This window comes from Taurulus bubalis (genome assembly GCF_910589615.1).
Source record: "Taurulus bubalis genome assembly, chromosome: 11".
Classification (NCBI taxonomy): domain Eukaryota; kingdom Metazoa; phylum Chordata; class Actinopteri; order Perciformes; family Cottidae; genus Taurulus; species Taurulus bubalis.
This window is the reverse complement of record NC_136599.1, coordinates 10,170,814-10,184,731: the sequence shown is the minus strand read 5'-3', so window position 1 is coordinate 10,184,731 and position 13,918 is coordinate 10,170,814. Positions and strand designations below refer to the sequence as shown.

General features: G+C 41.3%; 1 protein-coding gene across 1 annotated transcript in view; it reads left to right on the top strand.

Annotated features, from left to right (window-relative positions):
- The window catches only part of LOC306743186 (arf-GAP with coiled-coil, ANK repeat and PH domain-containing protein 3-like), a 63,398-nt gene that overhangs the window by 15,616 nt on the left and 33,864 nt on the right, over positions 1 to 13,918 (top strand). The window contains exon 2 of the mRNA XM_079225677.1: positions 11,785 to 11,842. Coding sequence (XP_079081803.1) covers positions 11,785 to 11,842 — 58 coding nt within the window. The remainder of the gene's footprint in view (positions 1 to 11,784; positions 11,843 to 13,918) is intronic.

The following is a 13,918-nucleotide window of genomic DNA, read 5'->3' as shown; positions in this document are numbered from 1 at the left end:
AAACATGTAGCCCTTCGTTTTATTTTGTACCCTTGAAGTAGCTCTCGGTTTCAAAAAGGTTGGTGACCCCTGGTCTATATGTTACTGTCCAATGTGAGCTGGCTGGATTGAAAAAAGAGCGGGAAAGACAACTTCAGCTGTTGCTGTTGGTCGGTCACTCTCTCACTCTCACTCTCTCTCTCTCTTTCTCTCTCTCTCTCTCTCTCTCTCTCTTTCTCTCTCTCTCTCTCTGACACGTTGTTCTGAAGCAGTGAGACATGCTCAGGTTTTTCTCTGTTGGCTAGCTAACTCTTCTCTGAGCTGCCTGAGCCTGGAGTGTGATCAGACGGGGGAGCTGAGGGCAGCTGCTCACTCCCCCGGGGTCGGGTCACTCGGGGTCACTGCGGGGTCAGGTGTCAGGGTTTGGCATTCAGGTTTGCATGACTGAGTGAAGTGTGAAAGAGCTGCTAGTACATTTACTTTTGGCGAGGAGTAATGTCCAGAGGTTTGTGAAGGATTATGTCATCTGAATGTTTTTTTTAGCCATGCTCACGTTCAGTCCACTTCAGTCCAGACCGCAATATCTCGACAGCTTTTGGCTGGATTGTCATGACATTTTTTACAGACATTTATGGTCCCCAAAGGATGAATCTTTGGTGATCCACTGTTTGTTTGTTTTCTGTAGTGCCACGACAATGTTGACTTTTATGGCTTTTCAGTAAATCTCTCATCTACCACGGAAGGGATTGATTGGCATACAGTTTTGTAAAGATATTATTGTTCCCTTCAGGATAAATTTAAATAACTTTAGTCACGTTTTATTTGCGAATACCTTGATCTATGACTAAATTAAAAATACAAAAATATCACATTTCCATCGGCCTCAGCTGTCTCTAGTGCTAAACTGTCCAATGTTTGGCTGGATTTTGTTACTTTATGACAGAGAAAGCCATTTCCCCCCCGTTTACATTCTTTATGCCAAGCTAAGCCAAAGGGCCGCTGGCTGTAGCCTCATATTGAATGGACAGCTATGAGAGTAGCATCAATCCAATCATCTAGAGGCCTTTTAAACACCAAGGTTGTACAAATAAACAACACGAAAATGCGAAATACGTATCTGTCCAGGTCTTTTTATGTGAAAAGTAAGACTGGAAGAGGTGGAATAGGTCTGCGCTGCCTTTGTCAAGGTTGAAAGGAGTAATAAAGTTAGCTGCCTTGGTTCGGACTGTGAAGCTGCCGTGTTGTTGTTTCATGCAACTCAACCCTTTCCACGCGACTTCATGGGTTGATGCCTGTATTCGCTGTGCGAAAGCTCAAGAAAAATCAACCTAGCTCCGGAAATGTTTCGTATATTATTCCAGTTCTGTGTGAAAGTTCTCATCACAAAAACAGCAGTTTGAAAAAGGATATTGACATAATAAATACAAATCCCCTGGGTGGGTAAAGGCCTTAACTCTCAACAATAAAGCAAGTAAGATTACTTCCAAAAATGTAAAACTACTGTATTACTTTAATATAAAAGTTAATATTAAAGTTTTCACATTTACAAATGAAAAGTTGTGTCCAAATGAAAATCTGAATCCTTGGAATTTTTTTGGAGGTATCATCAAACAGCTCAGGCAGTTTATCTTTTGCAGGAGCACACTTGGCTGTCTGATTCGTATGTTTCAGCAGAAGAATGTCTCTCTGTTCTCGTTCTCTACGTGTGTGAAGATGTGATTCATCTGCTCAGATTAAAACGGGAATGTTATCCCCAACTCAGTGGGCTGTCTGTCTGCTTTGCTGCTTTTACTGACTGTGAGACCGTTGGAGGTTGGACAGCGCCAGAACTAATGTCTCTTGCCAAGGGGGGTTCTGAAAATATGCATGTTGTTCGAGATCCAATGGGACTCTTAAACGCTGGATCCAGGAGGAGCATTTGTCACAGCAGTGATTGTGAAAGTTTTCTTTCTGTACTTCAATAAGCAAGTGCGGTACTGTGCTGTGACATAATTCAACTGTTTTTACAATTGAATTACGTCTTCTGAGGCTTTGCAGAGTCTGAGTGTGACAATTGTTCCACCAATGGTGGTCCAATGAACATTTTTATTGAGTTGCATTATGGGAAATGTAAGGTTCAGTGTTTTTTGTGTCGTATTAGTGACTGAGACTGCATTTGTTTTTGCCAGTAACTGTCTCAACTATATGAAAGTTGGGCCCTAAATTGTTCCCCTTTTTTATACAAGAGTCTTTATCATTTTAAATCAATCACTTGTAAGCGTTTACTGATGTTGTAATGGATTCACAAGGATCAACCACTGACATATCGTCTGTCCTCTGCTACACATTGAGAGTTCACGGTCCCTTTGAATACATAAATATAAAATCTGGTCCGAGCAACATTTGTATTATTTGCCAATATGTCAGACCAATTTTGGCCTTTTTTTTATGGGATATTGTCGAGTCATGCGTTTCCCTCTTGCTGTAATTAAGGGTTTTGTTTGACCACAGCTACATAAAATCAGTCAGTAAAACCAGCATTAAATTATATTTTTTCTTTTTCTTTTTTACAGTTGACTTTTGAATTATTCTTAGATTTCCTCGGCAGTTAAAGTGTCATGGTCATACAGTATATAAAGATATTGACAATAATCAATCTTTCGGTATTGGTGTTGGCCTTCAGAAATTCACTAGTGAAGCCTTTATTTTAAACGCTTGAAATATGTTTGGCTTCTGTCTGTGGCTTCGTTGGGTAAGAAAAACACCAAATGTGTTTTTGACTCATTTGACTTGTGTTTCTGGGCTGAGGGCTTCCTGATGAGACGCGTCAGGCTCTCGGGCTGCTCTTTCCGTCAAGATTTATGTGCCGTGGTCTACAGAGAAGCACCACACAGCCAACCCATGAGCATGTACAAGGGAGGGTTGGCAGGGGTGGGGCCGAGGAGGAAGAGGAGTGAAGAGGAGGAGGCAGACAGGCAAAAGTTCACCCTCAGGAGGCGGACTGGTCATCCAAGGTGGATCGCTCAACCTGCCGCCAGACTAGATATCTTCTTCAGTTAGAAAAAACATCAGGGTTGTTGATTCTGGAGAGGTTGTGTGCAGCCAGGAGAGAGGAATACGTATCGTCAGCCAGAATCAAATTCCCCTCTTTCCTCCTTGTTCAATCTTATAATTTTCCCTCCTGTTCTTTTCATTCCAGACAACTCTCCAATGAGAGATTTTCTTATGTTACAGTATGTTCAGCTGAGCTGCGCATGCAGATACAGTACGTTTCTGACATCCTATTCAAACTTCAGGCCCTGGGGAAATCCTAACAGAGAGGACGCGACAGCCTGAGGTGTATGATTTCGAAAACAAAGATCCATGCTTTCAAGCTTGGTGGACTGACACCTTGTTGACTTTAGTCTGTCATTGTGAAAAATTAAACTTTGGAGCTCTGGGCTGCCTCTAGGCATGATGGGTACACTTGACTCACTTGGTATAACAGCTGCGCCCATCTTCTCCCTCTGAGATGACGAGGAAAGGATATTAGATGATATTGATAGCTATTTTATCCAAAGCATGTGTAACTAGGGCTCTCTGTGGGTTAACTGTAGTGAAATTGGAGGACCATCTGGCTCTGTTGACTCTGTTTTCCTGGTTAGCTCATTCATGTAAACGAGGCAGAGTTGTTCATTAAGTCAATAGAACTGCACTTATTATGACATTAAATCAAACTGTGATGCTCGCTGAGAAATGTGTTTATTGCAGCAGCAAGAATTGGTTTGCAGTAAAGTGAATTATAATTATTAACACAAGTTAATAGAATAAGAGGCCATAGAAATGTTAGGAATTACATCCACATATAGTATTTAAATAGTAAATATACATTGGGCAGTTTCGTCGTGTTATTACCTGAGTAATATTGTGAATATATGATAATAAAAAAAAGTAATGCAAGATTTCTGCTGCCGGTGGATGGGAGAGGAAAATAGGAGAAACTAAGTTTGTTCATGCCTGATGAGGTTTATCTGACGGAAATGTTAAATTTATGATTTCATCGGAGGTAATTAACTGTGTGCGTTTTTTTCTTTTTTTTTTCCAATAATAGAAATAATGAGTTATCATCACAAAGTAGCCTCGTGTTATTTTCCGATGCAGCGTTGGAATAAAAGCATGTTAAAATGCATGTTTAAAACCTGATATGGTTACCTGTCTAATCTAGTTTTGTGAAACAAGTCCCAGATGGCTCAAATAATTTCCTGTGAAAACATCAACTCTGATTTTGAAGCTTTATTGTTCAATTTCCTGATACTTAATAACGAAGACAATTAAAATCAAAATATACAGTAGAAGTCTGCTGCTCTAAACTGAATTTACAGTGGAGACTGAACAAAACAAAAATTGCTCCTGAAAATATATATATATATTTCATCTGATTTGCATTTCAGACGCTTTTCATCACAAGCAAAAACAAAACTGTGCAGAATTAGGTTAGAAGAATTCATTTGAACCCTCCTGTATAATTTTGTATTGCCTTACAGTAGATCCACTATGTCTGGGAGTCTCATATAAATACAGTTCTGATGGGTGTTTTCATGCCAGAGGCATTATGTTTTCTGGGTTGTCCGTCCATACGTCTTTCAGGATGTACGTGTGTTCCATTCTCGTGAAAATGTCATCTCAGGAACTCCTGGAGGAACATTTCTTCAAATTTAGCACAAATTCTTCCTAGACTCAAGGAGGAAATGATTAGAATGTGGTAGTCAAAGGTAACTGTGACCTCACAAAATATGTTTTTTTGGCCATAACTAAGAATGAATATGCTAATTATAGCAATGTTATGAAGTGATGACATTTGAGACAGACATGGACATAAACTAATTGACTGTTTGGCGGAGGCATACTACCGTGAGGCGGCAGGTTTTCATGCATACACAGCGGCCCATGAGTCTCTCTTAGGGGTTTACAAGGCTACACCTGTGTCCTCCTGCTAAAATAGACCACTTTTTTGGGGGCTTCTCCACAAGGACGAGCTCCGTCAGATGGCAGTGTGGCGCGTTACTGTTGATTCAGTTGCTGAGAGCCTTCAGAGCAGTGAGGGGTTCGGCTTTCATCTCGACAAATTTAGATGGCAGGACACTGGACACACACTGAGGTCGTAAGAGAATGAGGGAAGTAAATCATGTTTTATTTTTGTCTGTCTGACAAAGAAAGACATTTTAAGTTATCTCAATGAGCTCTGGTTACTTACTATCTTCTGACATGCTATAGACTAAATGATTGATTGATCGATTTATTGTTTATTCTCGTAAATGTCTCAATGTAGCGAAAAATGCCCTTTATTGAGACACTAACAAATCTCGGAAGATCTAAAATATTAAAATAAACTATTATTTGATTCAAGTCCACTGACATCTGAATTCCACCTGTTTTTTAGAATCTTTTAATCATTTAAGTAATTTGTCTTTGTTGTTAGTCAAAATATTTTTTTTACTATTTTGTGACATTTTCTAGAGGTAAGATTAAGGTAACAATCGTCATTATTTCTGATAAAATAATTTAAAGTCTGTTTCATACTTGTAAAATAAGGCTGCTATGAATGATCAATCAATTATAATTTTTAATAAATTCTTAAAATGTCTAAAATTCCCAGAGCCCAAGGTCACATGTTCATGCTTTTTGTTCCAATCAAAGTCACAAGTGAGAAACAGGAACCAATTAAAGTTCATAGAATGACATTAAACGATCACTTAATCAATACATTTTCTGGAAATCACAACAGTAATGTGACACCATGTGACCCCAAAAGGTTGAAGGTCCCGCCCTCTCCTGAACTTAACGCCACACGGTTTCTCCTCACACTTGGCAGAGATCAGACACTCGAGGCTCCCGTGAGGAAATAGTTTGTTGGGGAGTGTTGGTGGTCTCAGTGTTAAATCCACTGCATGAATGAATGAATGAATGAATAAGTGGGTGGGCTGGGAGGCATCGTCTGCAGATGGATGTTGCTGTAGAAACAAGGCTTGGTCAATGGCTGCCACTCAGCTGTTTTGGCTGCATACATATTTGGCACGGTCTGCAATTATAGGGGGGATGGGGAGCTGAGCACTGTCCTCCCAGTTGTAGAAGAGCAACAAGGCTTTAATATACTGACCGCACATGAGACATGCATGTTAGCCCTGTGATGGATCCAGTACATGCAGCTACATTGATATGGCCTAAATGCTACGGCCTCCAGCATGTTGTAATAGAAGCATAAATGAATAATCATAGCTGCAGGAGACGTGTCACGTCTGTGAGGCCATTAGTGCAGATGTGTGTTGTTGAAGAGGGTTTGACGTTAAAGCAGCGACAGCGACGCACTTCAGACTGGTGCTGAGCGTTGTTTACAGCGCTCGGCTCTCGGAACAGAAAGCGGGCTGTTTTAAGTATGAGGAGCACAGCTAAGCGTTCAAGCGGAGATAAAAGCCTGGGCTTATGAAACAATAGTCAGGGCTTTGAGCACATGTTGGGGAGAGTTGTTACTGAAGACATTTGAACTCCCTATGCACCTTAAATGCATTAGCATTGGGTTACGACAGATTACGGGGGTGGTATAATTCTTAAATTATTCAGATGATGATGATGTGAATATGGCGCCAACTGGATGAGTGTAAAAGTTTCTTTGAAGGTCATAATTAAGCTATTGTTGCAGCAACTGCCTGTACACTAAGCCCCTCCCCCATTATGTTGCTATGTCTGTCAAGCTTTCTGTTCTTGCACGACACATATAGTGATAACAGTAACTCTTGAAACAAGGGGTCCTTGATTTCAAAGGTAGACAAAAGCAGACTTCTAATTTCTTGCTAGCAAACATTAATTTCACATAATCCTGTAAAAAAAACCTGTTTTATTATTTATGTCTTCATGCCTACATACATGATATCGAGGCTAAAGCTACATTACTCGAAAAGTAAACATCCCCACTCGCTAATGATCCATGTAGAAGACATGGACATAAATAGCCTAAATAAATCTCTTACTGTTCTTCCACTGTAGTGAATAAATAGTTAGTATTGGATAACTTTGGTTGCAGTTGCTGGAGTGTAAACTTGTTTGCTCTTTTTAGTTTTGGTTTTGGAAAAGCTTAAAGTGTTGCTCTAAATATTATGACATCAAAAGCTCCGACAGGCTTGCTGTGCCTAGTTACGGTTAAGTGGTTGGGGAGATAAGATATTTATGAGTGACTCTGAAAATGTACTGGGTAGGATTGCTTGGCATTGCATAGCCAGAGGGGCCTCCTTGACCCTGCATTAGTTCATGTACTGGTGAGGAGGAGAGCAGAGCAGGGCAGGGCAGCACCAGGAGCCAGGCAGCTAAGAATAACTCAAGCTGCTGTTCAATGTAGCTGAATGAGATATGCTCATCCCCACCCCCTCCAATCAGCCACCCATCTCTGCAATCCAGCCTCAATTAGGACACTAAAGCAATCAATATTATAACAAAATGCTGCCATTTCTCCAGACAGGAAGTGTCTTTCTCACAATGGGGCCCTCAGACAGACGGGGCCGCCTCCCCCGTCTCCAACCTCTCGGCTCCCCCTCTTCCACTCCACCACACCCACTGTCCCCTCTGTCGCCTCCCAAACTCTCCACACTGATGCAACCTTCTGTGGCAGGTTTTGAATTGAGATTAAAGATGCTGAAGAGCAAACAGCAGATTGATATCAAACAGTCTGCTGATTGCTGAGGATCACTTGAAGCTAGCATGTAGTCTGCTCTACAGCTGTTCTCATTTGTATGCTGGCAGAGAGAGACGAGTGAGCTGACATCTCTGCATCACTCATTGGCTAATTCGCTCTCCCCAGCGGGTCGCCGGCTGTAGGTTCAGTCGGTGTGCCCCAGCTGGCGGTTTGGTTAGGGGGCGGCCACGGCTGTATTTTAGGGGTCACTACCTGGACCCAGTGTTGGCTCCCTCCTTAGCATCCCACCTGCTCGTTCTCCCTCCAGACCACCAGGCTGCTCTGCTGGGATTCACCCTCTAAAACACAACCTTCTGGGGCGTCCGTGCCCACCTGCATCCCTCCGAGCCACGCAGCTCACACACAGCAGCCAAGCCACAAATACTGTACTTTGATGTCCTGATATGTTTAACTTGAGTATTTCCATTTCATGCTACTTTAGTTTTTTTTCACCTTTTTACTTCTTTTTTTTGACAGCTTTTATTTACTGGTTACTTTATAGATTCATATTTACATATAATAAGCTTTAGAAAATATGATGATTTTAAAAAAAGAAAGAAAAGAAATTGACCGAAATAAAAGCAAAAAAATATACTTTTTCTTTAAAGTACATTTGGATTTACATTACTTGGGTTCCATTTTCACGGCAAGACTTTTACCTGTAATTGAGTGCTTTTACAAAGTATTATTGCTACTTTTAGCAATAATACTTTTCCCCTACCATTGCTTACTGGAATAATAATAATAATGTTATTTTATTTAAACATTTCAAAAGACTTTAACCTTACGCACCATGTGAAACTAGTTATTACGTGTGGTGGTTCATGAATTGAGGAGAAACGGAGGTGTTCTGCGACTCGGGGCCAGTAAAACGGCACCTCAGACGTTCCTCTGGACGCACCGTCAGCATGTAGAAACCACCAAAGCTGCAGCTTGCTCAGCACAATCTCAGTGTTAATGATGTTTTCACGCCGCTGCTTAACTGCACAGTTCCATGTCACATAAATGATTCTATCTTAATTCTTCACACAAACACGGACATGTAATCTCAATCTGCCTCGACCAGTTCTAAAAGTATTGTGTTGTTGCTTTACTGCTGTTGAATAGTCTCCTGATGAGCTTTTAATGGGGCGAGGATGGTCATCTCTTGCTGCAGTAGCTGTGTTGTGAGTCAGGTTTATTATCTACTTAGCTTCACTGCTCTCCCGTGGTGTGACTGAGGGTCAACTCACAAGCACATCGGGGACCATCTCTCCGGCCCATTTAGAAGATGGTTGCCGTGGCTACGGGCCTGCGGGAAACTGTGTGCATCCATTATGGGAGACATGTGCAGCGAGACGGGGGGGGTTGCAGCCTGGAGGGGAGGGAGTGGGTCCGCACATCTGGAACAGTTAGCCGGGCTGTCACTACGTTGAGCCACTTGTTCAGCTGCATTCATGAGCAACGCAGAGTGGATCCCTTTGCCTGCGGAAGACTTCCTGCATCTTAAAGGACCCGTCTCACTACGCCCATCACTTGTTTGACCTTTTGCCTAAATCGGAAGTTTGAAAATGACAAAAAATAAAAAATAACCTCACCTTTTTCTGACCCTGTTCAACTTTTATATAGTCCCATAAAAGGATATTGTGAATCCAATCCACAAATACCTTGAATAACCATTTAAACCATGTCTGAAGTCTCTGCACATTGATATAACGGAGTTAAATAAATATTTTAAGAGCAAGTTTTACAAAAGATGGAAGAACCTTCGTCATGTCTGCAGATGCTGCTGATATCGCTGGGTCTACTTCTGGCAAATTTAAACAGGTCATTCACAAACTGTTGGGTATTTGAAAATATAATATTAAAATAACATTTCAAGATCAATGTGGCTGCTGCTGAAAGGCGTGAGGAGAACGAGCCTCCTGGAAAGCGAGAGCTCGCTAAGCTCTGCGTTATCACATAAAAAGGGCAGTTTCAAAAATGACATCAGCAATGAAAACAGCTTTGCTCACAGCAACATTATCCCTGGGTGTGGTTGGCTGAAGGCTGTTCAGCAGGAGATCAGTTGAGGTTACAATAACACACGTCCACATGTGGAATAATATGGTATTGATTATTTTAGTAATGTATGTTTCCATCTTGCATGAGTTGGAGCTTTTGACAGATATTTCCTCTCAGGAGTATTCCCCCCAACCCCCGCCTCACTTCCTCAGATCCTTATAAAAAGAGAGGAGATGGTGAGAGTAAAAGCTGTGGGGGTGGAGGGGAGTATGAGAGCACGTGCCATCCTCCGTCCCCTGAGCTCTCTGCAGCCTCGGCCAAGCCGGCTAATCCACCCAAGGCCAGCGAAAACGAGATGAGACATAGATACAAGTTTTATATATCCTGCCAGCTGTGGCCGGTTTTATGCCTCATACTCTCATCACAGAGCTGCTGTGTGTGTGTGTGTGTGTGTGTGTGTGTGTGTGTGTGTGTGTGTGTGTGTGTGTGTGTGTGTGTGTGTGTGTGTGTGTGTGTGTGTGTGTGTGTGTGTGTGATGTGTTTTTTCCTTGACATCAAATGGAAAAGGGAACTTAATGGGATAGTATAGGTGTTTTGAAGGGGGGCTGTGTGAGGTACTTATACATAGTCAGGGTTTTACCGACTGTAGATATGGCAGTAATGTCCTGCTGTGGACGAGGGCAGCAGCAAAACATATTTTAGCAGCTTAAAAGTAAGGTCATCCTAAAAACTAATCAATATCACTTCAAGTGTACACTATTTAGAATATGTTCTGATGGGGAATTAAACTGAAAATGAAACTAATCCAAACTGTTTTTGTCCCTGGAGTCTTGTGACTTTGAGGAAAAGGCAGTTTGACGGCAAGATAAAGCGGTGAAAATATTCTAAAAACAGGGTACCCTTAACGGATATTGATTTAATGAGGTGAGCCTATTTTTAGGTGACTAAAATAAGTTTTGCTGCTGCATACTCAGGGCATGCTGACCCCCATCTATCTGCATCTGTCGGTTACTATCGATAAGTACCTCATTCAACCCCACCTCAAAACACCCAAACTATCCCTGCCTATCCCAAGCGCTTGTCAGATGTTAATACTTTATAAGAGACTAAATCCAAATAAAAAGTAGCCATTTAAAATGAGTAATGTGATATCTTTGTCAACGGATAAAACCCGTAATTAAGGGAACATTTAACCAATGACATTTTGTAATTGGCACTAAATAAGTACATCTGAGGCCGATGAGAAGTCATTAGAATTGCATGTCATAAACCAAACTCAAAAATTATTACAGTTCATCCTCTGAGCATCATAAATGTGTCTACCAAATTCCATGGCAATCCATCCAACAAATATTTGACTAAAAGCCAAACATGTCAACCTTTTATGGTGGCATTATATGAAAAGTTAGAGGATCACCACATTCTTTAAGATGCACCCTCTGGGGCACATGAATGTCTCTGGCTCCAACAGTTTTTGGGATGTTTAGGTTTGGACCAAAGTGGCCGACTAGTTGGTTGAGGTATGCAGCTGTGGCTTTATGACGAGCCGGACTAATATCATATTTATGCTCCTATGACGCCCCACTGTGCAGCAGAAAGCAGATGCCAACAGGATGAGCAGCAGGTTATCAAGGGATCAATTCATTATACTCGCTCTCCTTATTGACAAAAGCATGTGGAGAAGCCGGGGAGTGGTGCATTTAGGGGCTACGTCATGCAGTGTAAATCACACCTCTCTCTGTGTTGTGCGGTTGGGAGTGGTATTAGTGGCAGTGGTGTTGACAGTGAAAGTAGGTGGATTGGGGTTCGGGATGTGCCAGACAGCCGTGTTCCCTCTCGCGTGTCGAGACCTCGTCTGTCACTTTGTTTTGACAGATCTGAATTGCTCCCAGGACGCCGTCTCGCTCACTTAAAGCGCCCCCAAACTCTCGCCTGTTGCTGCTCGAACATGTCTGGGTTTGGCTACGTGCAAAAACTCCATCTGTCACCCACACATTTCTGAGAACGTGGGAAATCACATGCAGATTGTTGAACGGCTGTTTTCCAAATGAGATAAATTACCGTCAAGGGATTTATTTTAGTCATCCAGTAACACATTATCACACATGCTTTAAAAACTTTTCTTGCTTTTTGTTTTTCAGGGCAAACATCGATGAAGTGGAGACGGAGGTTGTGGAGATTGAGGCGAAACTAGATAAGGTAAGACATTTGGCTGCCAATGCCCGTTATCTCCTTGTCCATCTGATCTTGCATGATCAATGCATTATAAACATACTTTTTCTTTGTTATTAACGAGCCTTGAATTTGTTTGGAAATAACCGTGTGTTTTTTTTCAGTTCTGGGAAACAGCCTGTTAATGGTTTTGGTTTTCAGAGGGTATTTCACACACTGATCTCTATACAGCATTACTGTATTGGATGAAAATGACAAAAAATGAGGAATGTTGGTTTGTTATTCTCCATATTATATTACAGCATATCTTGTTGCAACAGACTTTGGACACAGTTTGCCCATTGCACTGCTCGTCACCAGCATACTCTGCAGTGCCTAATCCCACACTAACATTGCTGGACTCCACTGTCGGCGTAGTGGACAGCGTAATGTCGCTCAGTCCTGTTGATAAGTTCAGCTGAGGTTTGCTGAAGCGTGACGAGGCACTACCACTGGCTTTCAAGAAACCCGGTTGATGAGGCAGCCAGATGTTTAGCCTGTAACGCTTGTTGTGTCACCGGTCCATCTGCTCCCTTTGACATTGAATTAGTGTGTGGGTGTGAGAGCCTGGATTAGTCTGTTCTCCTTTTACTATCTTCAGTGTTGAAAACCTCCAACATAGTTCTGTGCTTTTCAGCTCTACATTAAAGATCCACATCTCCCATTTGCTGCAGGATTAAAACCAGTTCAATTGAACACATTGGAAGGGCTGCAAACAACTATGGATTGCTGTGGAAGAACATAATGAGTGCTTCTGATCTAATCCTTTTGCAGGGTTTAAAATTCGACCATAAAGAGGAGAAAATATTCAGGAATCCATATTTAAATTGATTAATACTCAGCCACAGATACAGGAGCTTTGAACTACATTACACACTAAATGCCAAATTCTATTCAATTTAATTGTATTGTTTATTGGTGCAGTTAAAGGTTGACAAAAAGACATCGATACAAGTAAGACATTATATAATTATTAAAAAAAGGATGATATTAGCGTTTAGCTCCAGGCGTCGCTTTCGCTAAATGGGGATTAAGGGAATAGATTGACATTTTGGGAAATACATTTATTCACTTTTGCCATAACCCGGCTCTGAGGCTATGACAAATATGGAAAAGGACACAATGGATGATAGTAAATTAAAGGTATTTATTATAATGAAGTAAAGAAATAGCTACCATAGTGAAGTGTCAGTCAGTAACATCACTAATGTCAACATGAAGTGTGAAGTGTGCTGGTCAGTGGATTTTTTTTTTTACATTTTTGAAATATGGGTTTCATACTAAGTTTTTCTCTTATCTTATTTGAAGTGTTTGACCCTCTGGATTGACAGTCTTGAGTTAAGAACATAGATGGAGTAATTCATCAGAGTTAACTTAAATGTATCAGACACATTTGTGCAGAGCTGTTCTTGTAAATCATCCATGAACTCTGGATTGATTTTATTAGGAATTCGGCCAGCCGTCTTCTTCTCGTGTTTCTTTGCAGAGCATGCGCGATTTTCAGGAGACGGTTCTGTGATCACAGAATGAACCGGAGGAGGGGTGGAGTGAGGAGAGGTCGTCCTCCAGTTAATAGATCATGGAAGGCATCTTTCTCTCAGATGGATACAATAATACACTTTGGCAGCCAATAATATATCTGGGCGGCATGCCCAAGTAAAGTATGTGTGGAAAACAAAGGGTATCAACCTTCTCATCTAACTAAAGGAAGCAAATAAGCATCCTTTAAACTAAGTGAAAGAATGGCTCAGTCGTATTGTCTGGTTAGCAGCTGGGAGGAAGTGGGACTTTGCTGGAGAATAAAAGGGGCTCGAAAAACCAAAGTCTGCCATTAAAAAGAAAAAAAATCCTCTCATGAAAAGCTGAACAATACAGGCTGACAAATATGACAAATATCTAACAATTTTGCTGACAGGCAAAGAGTGTTCACAACATGTGTGGCATGCTCATGTCACCACTATGCTGGTTTGTATTGCTTATTTTGAAATCTAATGCTTTTCTTCACCTACATCGAACACTGTGAATTACTTACTCTCTGCAATTGTCAAATGTAAACTCCTCAAG